The sequence below is a fragment of the Spermophilus citellus genome, assembly GCF_964194105.1.
Source record: "Spermophilus citellus genome assembly, chromosome: 2".
Lineage (NCBI taxonomy): Eukaryota > Metazoa > Chordata > Mammalia > Rodentia > Sciuridae > Spermophilus > Spermophilus citellus.
Window position 1 is genome coordinate 11,876,763 of NC_138183.1, and position 22,292 is coordinate 11,899,054.

General features: G+C 42.4%; 1 protein-coding gene across 8 annotated transcripts in view; it reads left to right on the forward strand.

Moving 5' to 3' along the window:
* STRBP (spermatid perinuclear RNA binding protein) overlaps positions 1-22,292 on the forward strand; it is an 87,378-nt gene that overhangs the window by 46,548 nt on the left and 18,538 nt on the right. For 2 of the 8 annotated variants that reach the window (XM_081273353.1, XM_081273357.1), the window contains 2 exons: positions 2,014-2,058; positions 7,032-7,888. In XM_081273353.1, coding sequence (XP_081129479.1) covers positions 2,014-2,058; positions 7,032-7,126 — 140 coding nt within the window. In that variant the 3' untranslated portion in view covers positions 7,127-7,888. The other 6 variants (XR_014019568.1, XR_014019567.1, XR_014019569.1 and 3 more) reach the window with 6 other exon arrangements.

Consider the following 22,292-nt stretch of genomic DNA (forward strand, 5'->3'; position numbering starts at 1 on the left):
TAGAGAAGATTCAGATTAGGTCAGTTTAGATGATGGATGCGAAATATGCTGTTTGTGGAGTATAGTCTATGCAGCAAGGACTGTCATAGGTTGTTGATTACCAACTCAGCTATTGAATACAACTCTGAAGCTCAGAAAAGTTAAATAATAGGTACAAAGACACCTTGCTAGTTAAAGGTGAAGTCAGGATTAGAATCCCAATGGCCCATCCGATCAGTGACCAGCTAAACAGTTACAGTTTAATCTTCTTTTAAGGGTTTTGGTAAAACTCTTCAAACTAGCCTTAGAAAAACAGCTCCCAGTTCTTGGAATAGATTTGCTATACAACCTTCTTTAAAGCATTAATTTCTCTTTTTGGCTTCTGCTACCATCTTCAGTTCCTACTGCTTATTTCAGCTGTATTATATGTTCTTAAAATACACAATTTAGTGAGCACTAAAACTGAGTTGTATTCCCTCTAACTCTACATGATTTAAATATAGACTAAATGGAAAAAAAAATTGTCATCCTTCAAGAAATATTTTGATTTGGTGCATAAAAGCAGTTTGCCTCTTTAGCTTACATTTGAGTGTTTTTTTTTCCCCCCAAACAGGACATTGAGAACTGGGCATTCAAAGATGACTCAGACCTAGCCCACCTATCCCTAGTGCCCAAGGTCAGGGAGGCAGGGAGAGATTCTGGGATAAGCACAGTGCAATATCAGTGGAAGCTGCGGCACTGGATGAGCAGAGGAGTGGGCAGCGAGCCTGGGAGACTTCCCAGGGAATTGATACGACATCTTGATCTCAGGAATGAGTTACAGTTGGTCACTGAGAGGAGCTGAAACATTGTGAATAGCAGAAATGATTCTAGAAAAAGGAGTTATAATATGAAAAAGCTAGATTTGTTTTGGGTAGAGATTTGTGTAGGGCCCTTGTAGATATTATATCCTTGTTCTTTTTTCCCCCTACAGATTTACCCAAGCAATTTTGTATTCATATATTTTAAGATGTTTTTCTTGAATGATTAAAAATTATGACTTAATCTATTAAGACGATATTTCTAATTCCTATAACAATTCTACAAAGTAGCTTGGGAGATTTTTCATTTGAGAGATGAGAAAATGGCAACTCAGACATTACTTGTCTAAGTGAGGACATATAAGAAATTGGTGTTAGAACCAGTTGACCCAAAAGCATTTGTGGCCAGGTGCAGTGGCAAATGCTTGTAATCCCAGGGATTTGGGAGGCTGAAGCAGAAGGATTGCAAGTTCTAGGCCAGCCTACACAACTTATTGACAACCTGCCTCAAAGTAAAATAAAAAAAGGTTTGGGGATATGGCTCAGTGGTAGAGGCTCCTGGATACAACTCCCAGTACCATGGGGTAGAGGAAATCTGTGTTCTTTATACTAGTTTTAACTTAATAATAATGAACATAGGCACTGGGTGCTATTTTCAAGTTCACCAATGATTACTGGGAGACCCTGTGCTGGGGCCAGTTGTTCAGATGTTGATCAACAAGTCATAGAATTTGCCCTTGGGCCTATGACCTGACCCATGTACCTCCTTTAATGGCAGCTGAGGCCTCAATCTTCTTTGTTGATGTTTTCTAAAAACAAGACTTACAAAATTCTGTTTTCCAAATTTGAGAAATTAATTTAGTTCTAAGCATTCTTTTGTTCAACAAATGCTGTACATTCTGCTAGGTTCAGATGATAGAATGATGAGTAAAACTTGGTCTTTGCCACTCTAATGGGAACCACAGAGTCAATAATTACAGTAGAGTGTGGAACTGCAGGGAGACTCTAGATGTAGATATTGTGGTAGTTCAAGGAGAGCCTAGTAGGCTATGATTTTTGCATCAGTCAGGCACAGAGAGCTTCTAGACTAGGACCACTCTGGGAATCATTCTTATGGACAGTTTCTGAAAAAAGTTCTGAGGGCCTGGGGTGCCCAACCAGGTGGCTTATGAATTGGGCAAGTTCTGGCTCCCTTTGGTCCTGGACTGATCTGCCTCCTTCTTCTTTGCACCAGGCTATGGAACACCATATGGTTACAGCACAGCTGCCCCTGCCTATGGTATGTACACCATCTTACTCATTTCTTCTCTTAGCCAGTCTTTCACAGAAATCCAAAGCACAGTTGTATCCAGGGTTTCAGCACATGAATTGAAGAATCTCAGACCTAATCATTCTAGTGACCCAACTTAAATTCCCTTTGAAAATGCCACAACCTTGTGGTTCTTGGTTTGGTTGGAGTTGCTCTTCTCTCCGCTTTGCCTGATTGAAGGATTGCTTGTTCTAATTGCCTGTTTTTGACCATATTGAAATTAAGTATTTTAAGTAATTCTTCTTACAGCCAACTTACACTCCATTCAAAGGCTACTGAAGGGCCATACCAGTTTCTAGCTTGGCCACATGCCAGTTATATAGTTTTATTTAAGTTTCTGGTTTGGAATTGTGTAAACTGTGGGTGATTTGAGTCAAGAATAGAAAATGCTCACTTAAATTTTGTAGCCATCATCCTTTTCTATACATTTTTGCTTTGGGGATGAAATAAATGGATGTCATTTGTCCTAGGGAGGAGATAATAGAGGTTCACCAATGGTATTCCCTAAGTTCCTTCTGCAGAAGTAGTTCATGCTATACAATCATAGGACTGTCCTACCCCCTCAATAAAGAAAGGAAATATGCAAATGAACCTCAGTGGCCCTTTGGATAACTTTTGAATGAGGTTTATGTGGCAATGGAGGCAGTAGGTTTGGAGTCAGTGATATGCCTTAGACATTTTCCGTAACTCAGGTGCTGTACATTAAAGAATCAACCATTTGCAGGATGTTTGTCATTGAGAGAAGAAGAGAGTGAGTGTGCGTGCGTGTGAGCACACATGCACGAGGATGTTTGTCCACTCAGCCCTAGGCTGGGTGTGCATGCACCCAGAAGACAAAGGCCTTCTGTGTATTGGTATTTGTAGCATGAATTCTCTACTTGAGCCTCAGACCTTCACATGTCTTTCCACACATCAGTTTGCCATTTTTATTTGGATGAAAATTGTGGGTCCTTAAGACACTGCTAAACTGAAGCTTCATATGATTTCATAACTGTAGAAATAAGTAGAAAATGAATAGTTTGACTTCCTTGCCCATTAAGATAGAAAATGTATATCTGGAAAGATGTAGAGAAATAGCAAGGGTAAAATATTTGGAGCAATTACAAACCCTAGACTTACATCCTTTTCCTCATGTCTTCTCTGGCACACTCAGTGTGGCGAAGGCCTCCCCGTATACTGAGTTGGAGCAATATGGGGTGATTGGGAATTAGGGACTAATTCAAATATATGTTTTCCACCCAGATTTCCTTCTGAATTCATACTGTCTAGCTCCTTTTGGCTTGGCCATTGGCTCTTGCCCTTCAGTTAGCTGCCACCCCAATCCCAAATATAGCACATTTGACTCACGTGCTCTGTTTCTTATGCGAGGACCAGAGCATGTGCCTCCCAGGGCAGGATTTTAGGTTTGTGTCTTTCAGTCATATAGTAAGTTTCAGATTCTTTAATAAAGGTTTGTGAGAGCTTATTCTTTCCCTTTATAAAATATTTTGTATCTATCCTCTTAAGTTACCATCCATGTTTTCCCCTCAGTCTCTTTAATTTTTCCCTCTTGGTCCTCCCTTTCCTCCTTTAACATTATACTTTCACCCTGTGGCCTCTGAGCCTCTGTTCAGAAGGCTCCTCTCTTCCACGTGCCATATAACTGACTTCCAAAGCTGGTAAAATTTGATGCCCCCATTTTTCACATAAAAGATTTGGTTTTTAAATGTTACTGTGATGCAAACCTACTAAAATGATGCTTTATTTTGGCTGTAAGGTAAATATGTCTTTTGGCCTTTGTAAAGCTGTTGCATGTGGGATAATTTCCCTCTGATCATCTGGTGCTCTTAAATACCTGCTGTTGCTGCTTTGTGATTTCTCCATAGGTTAAATATTAGAATAGGAATAGGAGCAGATTTCAAATCCTACATGAGTATGCAGAAGTTTGTGAGGCCACAAGAACGTATTAATTACAAATTAAGAAAATAATTAATCTTTCCAGATTTGCCATGCCAATATTGGCAGTAGCCATTGAGAAGTTAAACACCTGGTCGAGGCTCCTGTTGGAGCCGACTTCCAGGTAACTGAGGCCTTCCCAGAAAGTTGTGATTTGCATCCTGACAATCCCTGTTTCTCCTTTAATATGTGATGTGCCAAACTGAGAACTAATATGGATTTTTAGAGTTACTTTAAAATATTAATAGCATCACTTTGATGTGTAGAATTCATGGCAGCTTACTCAAATGTCATTTCTGAATATCATTCTTCTTATGTAGCCATCTTACTTTTGAGTAGGAAATATTATTTATTGAAATACAAGAGTAATTTCAAAATTGGAGATGTATAAGAGATTTGTGGGCCTCTTCCAAAATGGTACATGTTGAATGACTAATCTGGAAAAGGTTAATGATATTTACTGTAAGATTTTTTTTTTGAAATTTTTATTGGAGTATTAAACTTATTTGGAGTCCTCTCCGTTTCTTTTCTCTGTAGGTTTGCCCAAGAGAATGGTTCTGTTACCCGTTATGAAATTCCCAACATATCCTGTTCCCCACTACTCATTCTTTTAGCAAATGACAGAAGCTCATTCCTATTGAACACCAATACAGTACAATTCAGAATGTTAGAGAAAAAGCCTTTTTATCCTGCTTTCTTTGAACACATACTTGATCAAAATTATTTGTAAAGAACATCTTTCCTACTTTTTGATTTTAACAAATACAAATTTAGTTCTTTAAAACTTGAAAACAAACAAAAAAAGAGAAACCAGTTCTGTGAAACGGTACCTCATTTCTGGAAAATAATTTATACCAGCCCTTCTGTTCTAAGGAAATAAGTCTAGCAGTTCAAAGTTTTAAGTTTTAAGAGAGTATCAGATTATGTAAAATTAAATTTGTGAAGGATGTATAGAGTCTCAAACACTGATCACAAATAAACTGCTTTGTTGTAACACAGAGTACTGCCTGGTTCCTGATGCAGTCACTGATTCTTAGCTGATTGATATGTACTTGCCCCAGGGCACTTTAATTCGGGCTGTAGTTATTTTTTTTTTTAAAAAAACAATAGAGACTTTTCATTTAAACTTTAACTTTGTAAATATTGAAGTGTGTAATTAAAGCCAATAAAATATGGGTTTGAATATTGTTTTAGCTTATTATTTTTGATATGCTTTGGTATCAAATTATAAGGAATTGCAAACTAATAATAACTTATCCCGAGAAACCCATTCATTTGTAAGCAAACTGCTAAAACAAGGCAAAAGCGATTGTTAGTTCCAGCTAGTCTACTTACTTTGTAAACCCTATGTACTCTGGTTGTACAAGGGTGTCCCCACGATAAAGGTTACATTCTGTTATCGTAGCATTGCTTATTAAAATGATGGCACTACCCAGAGATGGGGAAGGAGGAATGTGATTATTTTAGTTTACGAATTTCCAAGTTTTAAAAAATAAATTAATCAATCAATCACCCTCTTTTGTTCTTGTGGCCTTCTTCACTCTGTAAGATACTGTGTTCATTCCCTGACTTTTTTCATGCAGATAGAAGATTAGTGATTGATTTTTCTGGGATTCATTGAAGGGTTTCCTTTCCTCTTCAATTACATCAGAATCTAAAGCAGCAACAGGGTCCCCATAAAAACTTGCTCTTCGATTGTCCCAGTTCTTGTTGAGTGCTGCTGTGAAAAGTGACAGGTTTCAGCCATGGGTCAGCATTTATTTTTAAGACACCTGATTATGCTGGTGGAAATTGATCAATTGGTAACATTGTGCTGTTCTGTAAAGGGTGCAGACCGGAGACCTCCACTTGCATTCTCACCTTGTTTGGAAAGCCAATGATGTTACTAGAAGGTAATGGTTTCATTAAGGTACTCACCCCCATGAAGGCAACAGTGTGGTCCCCTGTCAATATTCGTCACTTTGTCTTAAAAATGTCTTTTTTTTTTAAACTATGAATTAACTTTCCTTTTGCCTATTAAATTGTGCTTTGTAGAACTGAGCAGTGCCCATCAGTGAAAGTGGGCTTCACAAAATATGACAAATTTAACATGTCAGATTTTTTTGGGACCACTAAATGAGGGTGAAGTGGGCAACGCAACACAGATGTTAATGTCAATTCTCGGATGTATATCACATAATTGTTTCTTCTTGACCTTTTGTCTTTATTATTGGTGGGTGATACTTTAATAAAACCTCATCACTTGCTGGAAGTAGCTGTAATTTGTCATTCTCATCCTATGCATTAGCAGCTAGACATAAACAAGAAGGGCCCATTTCAGCCAGGAGTTTTCATGTTTCATTGATTCGTTTTGCTGACCTATGGATGAAACAGAGCCATCACTGAGAAGAAAAAGCATGGCTGGTAGTGTCCAATTTTTATTAATTATATGTTTACAGTCGTTCTCTTTCTTTGGAATACTAATAATTGGCAGCTCAGCTGCGGTTGTATTGTTATTTGAAATTGATCATCAAATTTGGATTCCAAGTTGGAATCTCCCTGGAGATTTCTCTTTAGAAAATTCTTTTGAAGTAGCTGACTCTGCTTCAGAACTTAACCCCTCTCTGATGGAGAAAAGGGAGCTGTGCTGTTTTCCAACATGATGGCAGTCATTTCAAATGGTTTCTACCAAGTCTTTTTTTTTTTTTTTAATTTTGTTGTTTGTTGGAAGTTACTAACCATGTTGTAAACCTGCCCAGTTGCTGCAAACTTTTACATTTCTCTGCTTTACTTAAAATAATTGAGCTGTCAGTCTTTCGTTAGAAGTGATAACCATGCAAGTTCAACTGTTAAAATTCTGTAATGAATTAAGTGTCCCCCTACCTTTTACCCTTCCCACCCCTCCATTTTGTAATGAAAATTCCACTTACAGCTGAAAGAGCAGAGAAATATAAATGAAGCTCTTGGCTTCACCAAATTGTGTGAAATTAACATAAAGTTTTGCTTCTCTGCTCTTTTCTCCACTGTAGGTGGTTTTTTCATTGACAGCCCCTATTGCCAGCCTCTGAGCGTCGCACCATTTATTATTCACTTGGGCCCTCAAGATTTCTTCTCTGACTTCTAGAACCATCAGGTTGTCTGGCTTGAAATGGCAATTTCTCTGTCTTGGTCTTAAGAGCAATGTGATACCCTGAGGCTTTCCAGCTTTCAGATACACCACTCTGACACCTTCTTTTTGAAAGCAATGACTGAGCATTTTAAAGAAGAGCAATACTTTGTCCAAAGCCACGGTGTCTGTTTAAAAACTTTTCCTTTGGAAACCTAGCAATATCTGTATTTAACCCCTGTTAGTGTAGCTCTTGTCAGGGAGTTTACAGACCAATGTAGAATTTAAGAATTTGCGTGTGAGCTGTGCTAATCTGACACTTTTTTAAACTTTTTTAGCACATAAATTGAATAGTTACATTCCTGACTGAGTCAGCTGGCACTATTATTTTTCCAAGCTAAGGGTTCTCCTTTGTTGAAGCCATATCTTTTTGTGGGGGCTGGCGCCTCACTAGGGATGTGGCTATGGGAGCACCCATTCCTCATGCCAGGTAATGGTCCAATAGATTTCCAACATACCTCATGCTGACGAGGTGGAGCGAATAGTATGGAAAAGCAAGGAATCAGGTTGACGTGGTTCCTGATATTTATAATCTCTCTCAAATTGTTAACCTGGGGAACAAAACGACCAATCAATTTTGCTGGCATTAGCCAATTCTTTTTCTCTCTTTAAAAATTTTGGGTGAATGTTTGAGAATCACGAATCAGTCACCATTGTTAATTGAAGAGCTGGGAATACCTCGTTAATGTATTTTTAAAATTGGTGTTGGACCCTCTGTGTATTTCAGGTTAATACTTTTAAGCAGTTTTCAGCACGTTTATCTCACTTTATTCTCGTTCTCCTCGGACCTTCGTAGCCATATCACTTGTATAAAATAGGCTGAGATATAGTGACTGTAAGCTGTGATCTCAGTATACAAAGGTAAGCACTTTTATTTTCTGATTAAAGCGAAAAATAATTAACACACCCTGCATATATGACAATCATATATGATGTATTTGATCTCTTAGGACTTACGTCATCACATTACATTTAAAAAATTTATGATCTAAATGTGAAAGAGTTAGCTTCCGTATTTGTTTTAATACCCTTGTAAATGCTTTTTATTCAAGAGAGACATTTCACGTTCACTGAGTTAAATGTGTGTATGTGTGTAGAAACTAAGATATGCCATGTATGTAAATTACACAGGTAGTTGTTTAAATATAAGAATGAAATGGTAGGTAGGAGCAGTTCACCTAAGAGGAGTTTAATGACAGGCCACTCTTGGCCAAAGTGCTGGAATTTGAGAAGTAGCAAGATTGGTGACCATGCTAGTAGGATCTCTATATGTAGCTATTATATGAAATGAAGATCAAAGTGCCAATTTCTCAAGGAGAGAAACTTCTCTGAGAAATCAAAATCTCTGATCTGTGTTGTATGTCCAAATACAACAACAGCAAGAAGCCATAAAAAAAAAAAAAGCAATAGAAAATGAAAAAAACCAAACCATTAGGTAACTATGGGAAAACTGATAATTGACTGAGCTAAGCTAATTATTTGCAGGACCAACTTTGCAAGACTCAGAAAGTTGAATAACTTTTCTGTGGAGACCAAATAGATTTAAGGCAATTCATCTGTCTCTTCCAGGTTAGGTAGCTAGAATATTTACTTCCCACCTCATTTAGCCATCTTGGGGTTCGTTTAAAATATGTGAGGGTTAGGCCAAATATTTTAATAAGGATTTACTTCATTTAGTGTTTCCATAAATGTATTTCATTATGTGTTAGATGTTCTGTGCTAAGACTTTGTGTGAGTGTGTGTGTGTGTGTGTAAATTTCATGTTGTATATTTGTTTCTAAGTAGCAATTTCTGTTTATTGCTAACTGTACGATTGCTAGAACAACTTTTCTCTCCCCGGTACAGAATCCGTGTGTACATTTCACGTGGCTTTGACATCTATAAAAGGTTATATAAGGTAGAGTTGACTAGTTCCCAGGGCAGCCCAGTTCTACTCAAGCAGCCCAGTGCCTACAATGTGTGGAGGTGCTTTTCTGGGTGCCAGAGAACTAGGCTTCAACCAGTGGAAGCATTTTAAGTCTGAGAGTCTCCTTGTTGTTAGAATTGGTCCTGTTATAAATATCCTACTTTGTGAGGCAAATAGTGTGTGGTTAGCTGTGGCAAAAAATATTAATTTAGTTAATGGCATTGTAAACTACTGAACAATGCAGGCTGTCTGACATCACTGAAATTGGCATAACTTGGAAATTCACTCACTTAATATATTTCCCTGGCACTTAAAAAAAAAAAAAACATCTTTACTTCATTTATTTATTTTTATGTGGTGCTGAGGATTGAACCCATGCCTGGCATGTGCTAGGTGAGTGCTCTACTGCTGAGCCACAACCCCAGCCCTCCCTGGCGCTTTTGAGGGCCTGAAACCTGCTCTGGTTTTCTTCATGGACCTCTCTGTCCAAATTCGTGAGCTGAACAAAATGAATGATAAATACTTTAGTAAGCATTTTTTATAGTATAACAAAGAAAAATATATTTTAGCCTTGTACCACATTATTTGATGACATTTGGAAAAGTTTTACTCTTACAATTAATCATTCATTATAATTTCCCTGTTTTTCACATTTCATTAGTAAATGTAGTAGAGGAAAATATTCAGTAGTGAGTTATGGGAAAAAGCAAAAATTTTTTTTCCTTGAGGCAGTTGGATTTCTAGCAATCCAGAGCCTTAAACACCAGGGGCATTAAGAGCAGTTAAAGCTGAAAACAGCTTGTTCTGTGAATGGTCTTCTTGTAATTCCCATTCTTCTTATGCCAGTGCCTTCCACGGGAGGTGGGGGCATCTCTAAAGTCATCCAGAACAAGGAAGGTATCATGGTGTTCTCATCATTGTTTATTAATAATGTGATGCCATATAGTGTCCATGGGTTGCTCAGTATTACCAGGAGACCTGGAAGAAAGATGGGTGGCAAATGAATAACAGCCAAGACACTCACTGCTGCTGAGTTGAGTTTCAATATTGGTGTGTTTTCTCTCTAATGCTTATTTACAGAGCACAGAGCTTCTTATGTAAGAATGAGTCTCTTCCTTTTTCTAACAGCATCTTCCATAAATACTGTTTTAAGTCAAGAATTCAAATTAAGTTAGTTGTAAGACTAGATACCCTTTTCCACATTGTGGTTTCAGTTAGGAGTTAATAGCTTTCATTGATGTTTGAAGTAGTGATCTTTGGAGGTTTTTAAAAATAGTACCATAATGCAAATTAGGTTATATAAGCTTTACAGCAGAGCTAGAAATAAGGAATAGAAACCATGTGGGAATCTGGGCTAAACTATTTTTCTCACTCCAGCACATTCCCCTGGGGCTTGGCAATCAGATGAGTTAATACACATAAAGTGCTTTGAACTGTACCTAGTGCATAGAAAGTACTCCATAAATGCTGAGTCTTCTATGTTTGGCCAAAGTGGAAGGTATGTGTGGGAGGCAAGGCTCTGCTGACAGGTGACTGAGAAGCAGGTGCATGGCCTGCTTAGGATGGAACTGTGTTTGTTCCCAGGATCAGTGAGGGTACTCCTAGCTTCAGGAGTTACATAAGAAACACAAACCAAAGCTCTGCTGATTGCTACTGTGGCGGGAAAACTGCAGGCCTGAAGCATTGCTCATGTTTCTGCTGTAGTAGTTAATCACCAGCCAGTCTGCTGCCAAGGGTTTGTAAATAGTTGTTTTGGGACTTAAGGATGTTTAGAATTTCACAAGGCTGAGATTAGACAGTATACTGTTGATTCTTAAGTTTCCTGCCAGTGCATTAATAATTAAAAAACCCTCGGTGTTTGATTATAGCTACCACCAGAATCTGACCTTCAGGGCTCATGGTGTTTGGTGAGCAGAGAACAAGTTAATCCAAGCCACAGAAAGGAGAGGCCCACCCTAGGTGACATGCTTAGAAGGCTGTGTATTCAGATGCTTCTCTGAAGAGATCCCTGCACTCATCTTTAGTTTCCTTTGACACTTTGGGGGGAATACCCAGACTTGATATCACATGAGCCTCCCTTCTGTTAATCTTAGGAAAAAACGTTTGTCAGTCTTTTCAACTCTCTGTCCATTTATCTATTTATCTACCTGTTGGTTACAGTTGGGACATTGCTGTTTGGCAAGAGGAAAAATGGCTAGATAGTGATATTGCTACTGTTGGACTGAATATAAAGTATACAGCTTACCCTCCATTCCTGGCTTACACATGTCTGTAAATAATTCAGGAGACTCTGAGGAAAGGTGGTAGGTGTACCCTGGCTCTTGGTAGGAAGTGAATTAAGTGGGGAACACAGATTGAGCTGTGAAATGCTCTAAATTTATAAATATTACTTTTAAAGTAAGATAGATTTGCATTGCAGTCAACAGGTTTTTCTTAAACCAAAAGGTAGTGGACCTGGCAGAAGTCACTGAATTCTCCTTAGCTGAGGCTCTTGGTAGAATCTTTGCCTCATTGAACCAACATTGAGGGATGATCCCCCAACCCCTAATTAGTTATTAACATCCTAATTTCTTGCTTCTCCTGAGGAATGTTGTGGTCTTTCTAAGCAGAACTTTGCTGCATGTGCAAATGACCATGGCTGCCTCTGCTGGGTTGTGTAAAGCTTTCCACCATTGACCCAGGCCACATAAACATGTCTAACTTGCATGCCCTATCTGGAGATGTATGGTGCTGGGAGCCTTCAGGAAGGAATAGGATTAGTGTGGCCACTATTAGGACTTTATCCTCAGCATTGCCTAGGGGTCCAGTCTCTCTTTGTTTTGTTTTAGGTTCTCCTACCTTGATCTGTATTCCAGTGTCAGCTAATGGCCCAAAGTCATTCAGTTAGTTGCAGCCTTCTGTGTAGGTCATTTTGGGCCATCGTCAGGAGATTAAAGCCTGCAGAGTGGGAGGGAGAGAGGAAGGCAAGTTGCCAGAGTTGGTAGCCTGGACATCCAAGTACCTGGACATTCTTCTTAACTCTCCAACAACCTTCTTGGAGTTGCTATTATTTCTGTTTTACAGATGAAAAAATCTGATGCTCCAAGTGCTAGATCTAGAAATGAAAGTCAACTCTATTCAATGCCAAAGTCTATTTATATTAGGTATGTCACGGACTACCAGGTTGGGGATGAAGGCTATACCTGGAACCCGAGCCTTCTGATCTGGGGACAACCAAGACCAGAAACCCTGATCTTAAACAGGGATCATTTTTAGAACAATAACAAATTGGAAAGATGAACTGAAAGGGGCTGTATCAGCAGAGGAAGCTTTTGTATTCAAAGCTGCTTCTTCTGTTTGAATATTAATGAGAATCTGAGGTACATTTTTCCTTAGCTCATGGTTCTGGATACTTGCTTCCTGGCTGGAAAAGGTTATGGAGATGTCTTCAAAGACTGAAACTTGGCTCTGAAGGGAGGCTGGTGAAGTTTTGGTTGCATGGTAAAGGGAAGAGAGGTAGGTAGGTGGGGTGCAGGTGTAGGGAGACATCCCTGGATAGGGACAAAGAGAGTGAGGGCAGTGGCAGTTTGCAGGGCCTGTTCTCACTAGCAGGAGCTTCCCTTACAGTGGATATCAGGGTGCTCTGGTGGCCTGGAGCTTGCATCTTCCCCTTGTTGGGCTTGTGCTTGGTGAACTTGGCATGGAAAGCCCTGGGGTCTCTAATTTGCTGCATGCAGGCCATTCTGTTGTGTGTGTCTGATTGTGTTGCTGCTGCAAATCACTGCCTGGCTTCTTTGCTAGTTGATCCCAACTCAGTCTCCACTTGGGGTAGGTGTGTGTGGGGATGGATTCAGAATCCTTTTTAGGGAAAGTATTCCTCACCAGCCCGAGTCATTGTTGTCTTTGATAATTGGCAAATTTTCTGAGCAGCCCACTGTCATCCTGGAGGGGAGAAAGAAAAGGGAATCTTTTAAACCGAGTTGTAGAGCACTGATGTGTGAGGCAGGCAGGAGTCCAGCCACCTGGCATGGTTAGAACACATGACTCTGCAAAGCCCCTTTCCACTCTACATTGCATTTCCTGGAGAAGCAGTGATGCAAGAATTGCAGTTCTTGCTCCACAGACAGATGCATAGAAGTCTCTCTTAACCACCCTGCTTATTTGTGGTGAAATACTCTGGTTCCTAATTAGTGAGTTTTTAACCACTCAGAAGAAATAACATTTTTCATGCTGTTTTGAGAGTTTAGTATTAAACTCTCCAACAGTCGGATCTGGAAATCTTTTCCCTTTCCAGTAAGGAAATGGCCCTTAAATAAAGTGACTTGCCTCGAATCACACAGCTCTCCGTGGCAGAACCTGCAGACTCTGATGCTACCTGTTAAGCAGCAGTGCTGTATGTACATCCCTCACTCAGGCAGTGACTGTCCTGTTTTTCCAAGGCTATTAGGCACCAGTGTCCCCTTTCTCTAAAGCATTGACCTCACCTTTTTTCTACACTTTGTGGCTGTATCCTGCAGGACTTAAAACAAGCAAACCCTCTCTGACTTTCCTCTGCCTCCATAAAACTAAGACTTCCTGGGCCAGACAGCCTGGTTTTTTCAGTTGCAAGTTTGAGTCTGTTTCCACAGATCATCTTTTCATACCATAATTGAAACTATAATAAAGTGAATGTTCAGTATCAGCTGCTTGAGGAGATGCCTGGGCTGGAAGGAGCCGGGCAGGGCACATGCTGTTAGAAGTATGATTTCATGGTCAGCTTCCTCTACACTTTGGTTGTTGGCCACCTTCAACATGTGCCCTAGCCAAGCTGTCACCCTCCTAGTGACATGCTTTCCAAGTTCTCTGATGCAGGGCTTTTTCTTTATGTAGATAATCCTTTATGTAGATAATTGCAGAAGTCACTCTACTTTCTAAAATCCCTTTTATCCTAAGGGGAAATCTGGAGGGCATCATTCAGGAGGTAAAACAACTTATGGAGGTTGGTACCTGAGGGATTCAGGAAAGCTGATGGCACCTTGAAATGAGATCAGGGGATTAGGATGTTGAGGCTAGTGAAGGGGAGGCCTGGGACAAACGTGGGTACTCACAATTTTAAGGGCAATTTGATCTAGAGCACATCTCCCATGAGGGTAGATGGAGTTCTTTGGAGAGCAGGCTGGGTGAGAAATGAGTTCCTTGTCATCAGCATGGTCACAAGCCAGTTGTTTGGACCAGGCATGGTGGCATATACCCATCATCCCAGCGACTTGGTAGGCTGAGGCAGGAAGATCACAAATTTGAGGCCAAACTCAGCAACTTAGTCCCTGTCTCAGAATAAGAAAAACTGAGGATGTGCCACAATGAGGGTGTGAGGGAGTACCCCTGAGTCCAGTCCTCAATAGCAAAACAAAGAAACAAAAAACCTGCCAGTAGTTTGGACAGTGTAGACGAGATTCATTCCATTTTGGACCTAACTCTGATGGGATTGTTGACATTGCTGAGACAGCATCACTCTTCCTGGGCATATGGATTTATTAAGAAAACATTCACTGTACCTGCTACTTTGTGCCAGGCTCTGTGTTGGGTTGAAGGAGCAGTTGGAGGTTTTCAGCTTAGAGAACTGAGAAGGGGAGACCATTGAGGGAGAAGGAAGGGTGCAGAAAGGTAAAGGAGCATGCCTTGAACAGAACCCGAACTGTCTCCTGTAGTAGGCTCTCATCATTATCTCTGACCCCTGCCTAGAGATGCTGTCCTCCCCCCTGACAGGAGAGGCGCCAGGCCTGTGATGTGACTGACCTGACAGAAGGGGCTTAAAAGTTACAGCAGCTCTGATCCAAGTGGCATAATCTTCCCATCAGGATGGCATGGAGCTGGGTGGGTGTTTGCCTGGTAAGCCAGTGGAGAAGGGGACCTTACCAGGGGAGCTGCATGCAAGGAAAAGCATGCTCCACTGGGCAGCACAAAGTGCTTTGTTATGGGGTCTCGGTTGGTTAAGAGGGTGAGGTGGCAGTTGAGATGTGTAGTTAGGGGTCACTTTGTGAAAGGCCGGGAATGCTGTGCACTTCAGTGATTCTCATCAGCCAACAGGTGAGATTATTCTGGAGAATTGATTTGGATAGCTAAGGACGAGGCAGGGCTGGTGAGGAAGTGGCTGTTGCTGATGCCAAGTGAGGGTGAGGGGCTGACGGAGCTCCCAGCAGAGAGGGAGGCAGGAGTGAGGTCTCCACATGAGCCAGGCTTCTCTGCTGATTGAGCAGGGACATCCTACAGCCTGCCAGAGCTCTTCTCCAGGTTACTGTTCAGCAGGTGACAGAGCAACTGAAGGTGCCTTGGACCAAGATGGAGGAAGGAGGAATTTGCTAAGAGTGCAAAGCACTGGGATGTAGCAGGAGCTGTTTCTACTGGGTTAGGAGATGGGGCTGTGCTGGGAAGCATCTCTGTTGGTTGACCTCTTTACCCTTTCCCTGAGTTTCAATTGGCTGGGCTTGCCAGTCAGCACAGGGATAGGTACTGGCTGTTCCTTTACACCAAGGCCTTTTGCTTTTCAAAAAACAATGCCCTCCCATCCCTGCCCCCATGTGGGTGAGGGCTAGCACTTATTAGATTCATCATCTGTGGTACAAGGTCTTTTGCTAGTGGGAGAGTGCAGGCCTTCTTAAGGAGAGAGAAAATGGAGGCTGAGATTACTGATTGCTTTGATCCTCAGTTTTGTGTGTCTCAGTCCTGTTACCTCTGATTTGTCCTGGACAGGCTGATGGAATCAGCCTGTGTTCCTCCCCATCTACCCCCTACACACACACACACACACACACCCAGCCCCCGCTCCTTTTTTATAGTGCTTCTAAAGGAACCCAGAGCCACATGCTCCATCATGTCTAGCCATTCAGGGTAGGTTTCTGCACCACTGCTGGGGACTAGAGCTTAAGAGGCAGCCCTTTTGGTTTTTTAAAATTAGTTATATATAAAACTTTAGGATACATTTTGACATAATCACAAAAACATGGAATATATTTTGCTCTAATTCAGTCCCTGGCACACTCTCCCAACTTCCCATGCTTTCCTCCCTCTACTAATCTTTCTGCAATTTATTTATAGTGTATTTTTTTTTTTTGAGTACCAGGAATTGAACCCAGGGGTACTTAAACCACTGAGTCATGTCCCCCAGCCTTTTTTATTTTGAGACAGAGTTTCACCAAGTTGCTCAGGGCCTCACTAAATTGCTGAGGCTGTTCTTGAACTTGGCAATCCATCTGCCTCAGCCTCCTGAATCATTAGGATTATAGGTGTATGCCACCCATGTCTGGCTTTTATTTTTTCCCCCAGTATCTTGTGGGTCTGTATAGTTATGTTGGGATTCACTGTACTACGTTCCTTATGTACATATGAAACTTTGGTCAGATTTCATTCCACTGTTATTCCCTTTTCCTGTCCCTCCTTTTTTTCCCCTCAGTGCCCCTCCCTTTTCCATCTACTCTACTGATCCTTTTTCTATTTTGATGACGTTATCTCTTTTTTTCCTCGCCCCCAGCCCCTTATTTTGGATTAGTTTCTGCATATCATAGGAAATACTTGACCTTTGTCATTTTGGGACTGGCTATTTTCACTTAGCATGATATTCTCCAGTTCCATCTATTTACCAGCAAATTCCATGTCATTGTTCTTTATGACTCATATTCCATGTGTATGTATGTGTGTGTATGTGTGTATATATATATATATCTCACATTTTCTTTATTCATTCATGTATCGGAGGGCATCCTGGACTGGTTTCATAGCTTGGCCTATTGTGAATTATGCCGCTATAAACACTGATATGGCTGTGTCCCTGTAGTATGCTGATGTTAAATCTTTTGGATATATACCGAGGAGTGGGATAGCTGGGTCACATGGTTCTGACCCATCCCTAGTTTTTTGAGGAGTCTTTGTACTGCTTTCCAGAGTGGTTGCACTAATTTGCAGTCCCAATAGTGTACTTTTTCCCTTACATCCTCATCAACATGTATCATTGTTTGTATTCTTGATAATTGTTATACTACAATGAGATGAATTGTCAATATTGTTTTCATTTGCATTTCCCTAATTCCTAGAGATGTTCAACATTTTTCATGTATTTGCTGACCATGTGTATTTCTTCTTTTGAGAAATATCTGTTCTTTTGCCCACTTTATTGATTGGGTTATTTGTTTTTTTTGTTTTGTTTTTGATGTTGAGTTTTTCTTTTTTTTCTAATTTTAGTTGTAGATGGACACTATGCCTTTCTTTATTTTTATGTGGTTGTGGTTCTGGAGATCAAACCCAGTGCCTCACACATGCTTGGCAACCGCTCTGCCACTGAGCTACAGCCCCAGTCACTGGTATTGAGCTTTTTGAGTTTTTTTTTTTTTGGGGGGGGGGGTACATTCTGGATATGAATGCCCTGAGGAGCAAGTAGCATTAATATCTTCTGTCAGTCTCCTATTCTGTAGGCTCTCTCTTCACACTCCTTGTTTCTTTTGGGCAGCTCTGGTTTTGAAGCCTTAGGTCAGAACTTTGAAAGGGTTATAGGTGTACACAAACACATCCCTGCCATCCTTTGGGTGGCTAGAATTCCAGGGCCAGGTATCTCCAAGTTGCCTTGTCTGTTTACCCTCATGGGCCACACAGTGTCATTCACGTGTGTTACAGTGTGACGATTATGGATGCACTGTAGTTCTGGAGCCTGCACCTCTGTGCAGCATCAGACACTCTGGTCAGTATTCCAGGCTTTTCAGACTGTGTGGTCTATCACTGCTACTCCCCTCTGCCATTGTAGCACAGAAGTGCCTCAGACATGGTGGATGTTGTGTTCAATAAAACCAGAACAGGGCCATATCTTCCATCTTTTGCCTTAGACTGCAGAGATGACATACCCTTTGACTTAATCGTAGTGGCAAACTATCTTCCTATCTGCTGCCTAGGCCTATGTATCTTTCTGTAGTGGCTTCCTGTGCGCTTCTCCTGTGTGAGCATTAAGGAAGAGGATGGTGGAGCCCCTCCAAGAAGGAACTTCAATTTTGAGTGACAGGTGGGACACTGAAAGGGGAGTACAGTTGTGGTTAAAAATTGAAATACAATGCGGGGCTCAGGAAGGTTCCCAGTGATAGCCCTCAGAGGAGTGAAGTGCTGAAATGATTGGGGAACGCTCTAGGGAGAAAGCAGCTCTAGAGGCTTAGAAAAGGAGGGACAGTTCCTTCAGGAAATGAATAGCTCAGATGGTGGGTGAAGTTGTGTTATGGAGGGAACTTGAATGTCATCACATAGGCATGGAGGCCAGCTTGGGAAGGATCTGAGGTGCCACAGAGTGCAGGCATTTTTCTTTGGGCAGTGAGCAGCCAGTGGATGTTGTATTTAATAGGGTAAAGTCACAGATGCATTCAGAAATATTATTCTGGTCTTGGGAAATCACATCTGTACAAATTATACCTCTTAAGTTTAGTCTAGACTTTTTCACCAAGGGATGGGTAACTCTTGGTCCTGGGGTTGGAAAGCAAAACCCAGAGATTTGGATGCTTTTTCTAGCCATTGGCTTTAGTGGGTCAGTTGAGTGCCTCATTTTTGTTTTTGAAATGACAGAGCTTGACAAATCTTCCACTTCAGGCTTTTTTGGCCTGTGATCCTGAAGATCATTAGGAAGGGCAAAACAAAGTTTTAAAAACATTTTGTCTGAAATCTACCTTTGGTATAGGGCCTTGTTGTGTGATGGAAAAATGAACAGAGACTATGCCCCCTTGCTTTGGAATCAAGTCACAGGGCACGGTATTGCTGTGTGGAGCAGACTTGCTTCCCTTCTCTGTGTGCCAGACTGGGGTGCCGCCTGCAGGTGCTGGTCTGTACCCTCCAGGAGCCTGCAGATTACTTAAGGCAGGTGGAAGCCGTTACCACTTAGGTACATCACAGACTGCTCAGGGCCAGGCCTCACATTGTGTGGGGTGCGGGACTGCTGTGAATCAGACATGGCACAAGGGCCCACAAGGACTTCTCCAGGTAAACATACTTCCTGCTCTGCAAAGTGTTTTTCCTTGGGGTTTCTAGGCAGGTTGAAAAGAGGTATATTCATAGATCTTCAGAGACCATTGGTGACAGCCTAAGGCTCTGGGAGCTGCTTGCTCTCAGACTGTTAATCTGTGAAGGATTTGGAAGGAATCCTAGAGAAAACGTGCCTTGAGGCCTGTTGGCTGTGGTCTTTGGTCTTGTCCAGAGCTCTCTCTAGGAGGGGGCGTAAGCCTTGGATTTTGCTCTTGTCTTCTCTTGGGGATGTGGGATGGCTCCAGGACCTGACACAGCTGTATCACTTCTCATCTCTTACAAGTAGTCCTTGCATTTTTCTAGAGAAAAAAGTTTCTGGATTGACGGAAGAGAAAATGACAAACTTGAGGCTGGTATAGATGGAGACTGGCCCTGGCTTTGGAAGACTGTAGCCTGTCCCCGGCCAATACACCAGATGTGGCCTTTCCTTGGCAGCCAGTTCTGTACTGTGCTGTGCTGTACTTCACAGGAAGGCTCTTGTCAGCATTGCGAGTCACTTACAGAACTAAGGCCACACCTGGGTGACCCTGTGCTAGCCTTCAATCTAGGCTCAATGTCGTTTGTCCTTTCTGGGCAGGGAAACAGATGGTCAGAAAGTTGTGGGTTAAAATTTTTTTCACATATATATATATATTTTTAATTGTTGAAGGAAATGAATCAAGAGCAGGGACAGGAGTTTAGGTGGCTAGGAAGAATATCTTTAAGGTTCTTCTCCTCTTGTAACTTAGAAAGTTGGATTGTTTCTAGCTCTTTTCCCTCTTCTGGGTGGCTCACCCTCTCCAGGTCTAATGCTGGATCTCTGCTTGTGGTCTGTGACAAGACAAGTGATTCAGCCACACTGGTCTCCTTGACATACTATCCACATCTCTTTGGACCCTGCATCAACTTATTGCTTCCCTCAGCTGTAGCTTTGGCCACCCCAGGTGGGCCCATGTGTGAGGTGCCATATAAAAGCCAGGTGAGCCTTGCTTCCAACATCCTCTGCTGTCACCAGATATGCTGCTATAGGATGCATTCCTTTCCCTCCATCACCTGTTGAGATTGGCCCTATGTAACCCACATCTTTGGGGTGCTGAATGCTGCTTTTCTCCTGGCTCATTTAGTATGGCAGCTTTTCAGCCATGGGATCTGCCATGGCTGTGAGAGTGGTGCTTAGCTCCATTTACTTCATTTCATGGAGAGGAAGGCTCATCTGTAGAAACTGGGCTAGGGAGTGATTGTGGGTGTCCTCATGGCCTGCTTGCCATCTCACAGGATGAGGGTGGGCTCTGGCTGGCAAGTGGTATCCAGAGGGACTTCTTCCAACAGCACATCAGGGCTCAGGTGGGCAAAGTGACTGCTCAGTCCAGGTGGGAACAACCTGCTATTGGGGAGACATATACTTTAGCCTCTACCAGAGCCCCAGAGCATCTTTGCATTCAGGCCTTTCACCCTGGATCCATCTGTCTGGCCCTGTTGTGCTAAACTTTTGGTCTCTTAAGTGGTTTGTTAGGGCCCAGCCACTCCTTTGGGAGACTCGTCTTACCCCATGCTAGGGCAAGCGCACTGCCAGGAACATTGAGGTTCTTGGGCCCAAATGCAGTGATATCCTTGGGGGTTTGGCCTGGGGTTGGCCTCAAGCCACCAGGCCCCCAGCCCAACTGCTGTGGTAGGGTCTTCCTGCCTTGTGTTGTAGTGTTCTGGTGGCAGGGCCTGTTAGGCTTGCTTCTCACCCACTCACAAGCAGACAGAGCTCTGACTGGGAAGGAGTAGAGAAGTAAGTATGAACTGAAGCTCTGGGCTGTTAAGATGGGGCTCCCTCTTAAGGAATAGTAGGGTGGTCTGGCTTCACTTCAGCCCTTCCTCAGCTCCAGGGCCAGGGTACAGGAGGCAGCCATGTGTGGTCGTGGGTAGAAAAACTTTCCCCATCACACAGTTACACACGTGGCATTCGACTCCTGGCTGTAGCTTGCTCTGGTCTGGTGATGAAATTAGCTTTTAGAAGTCTATTTAAAATATCCCTATCTATTTATTGTGTTTTCCTGAATACACAAGTGTAAATAGTATAATTTTGCAGTGCAAAGTCCTTGGCAATAACTTTATGTTGTGTGTTATGTTAAAAAACATTGGAAACCACATCCACCATGGACTGTCTGCCCCACCGGGGCAATGGTCACATGTAGGACTGAACTTGACACTGTCAGCGTGGTTGAAGCAGCAGCCTGCATGTGTGGACTCACCAGTGCCTCGCCCAGAGATGCCTGGCCTTCACCCAAAGGGACCCTGCTTCCCCGACTTCCACAGGCAGCACCCACACTGTGGCTACTTTGTGCTGAGTATGTTGGACTCTGCTGTAGACTGATAACTCTTGTCTGGCTGCTGCAGTTTGTCTGTAATGCCCTGACATGTTGCATTACCCCTCTTTGGATGAATAAAAATAAATGCTTCTGTGTTAATGGCAGTGGACTGAACCATTCTGTGCAGGACCCACCCTGGCGGAACAGAGACTCTGGCTCAAAAGGTTCAAGTGCTGGCCCCTCTCACCTGGCCTGCAAGACCAGCTCAGTACGTCTCACAAGATCTTCCCTCACACACAGGATGAAGGGCTCCTGACAAAGCCAGTGGGACCAGAGCTTATTTCATGTTCTTGTCTGTGGTCCTTAAAATTCTGCTCGTAAGTGAAAAAAGTTTACTCCACATGAAACTTCAAGCTGGCAGCCTGGCTCAGTGAGTGGGAGGTCAAGAGTGCGCCTGGAGCTTTTCACACCCCTCACAGTTATGTCCTCAGGACCATCCCAGGGGTTGGCAAGCCTCAGATGAGATCAGGAACCCAAGGCTCAGAGATAAAGGGACTTGCCTAAGAGCATCAAGCTTCTAGAAGGCAGCAGCAATGGGACTCCAAACCTGGAGCTCTTGCTTCTGCTCCTGCCAGTGCCTGCTCTGCGGTGCCCCTGCAAGGTTCCTGTAAATGAGCAGCCCTAGGAAGCAGAGCCCAAGACTAGGGTGAAACCCCTGCCTCTGCCTGCAGGTAAGTGGGGAGCTGAGTGGACAGTGGCACTGGGTGCTTGCCCCACTTTTCCCCTGCACACCATGAGTTTGGCTTTCCAGCCATGCTAGCTAGCATTGACCAGAAGAAGAGCTGACCAGGCCAGCCCACCTCTGCTGCTTCCATCCCGGGTTTGCCTTTCTGGGCCTGAGGGGAAGCCAGGCTTTCTTGTCTGTAGAAACAGGCTGTTG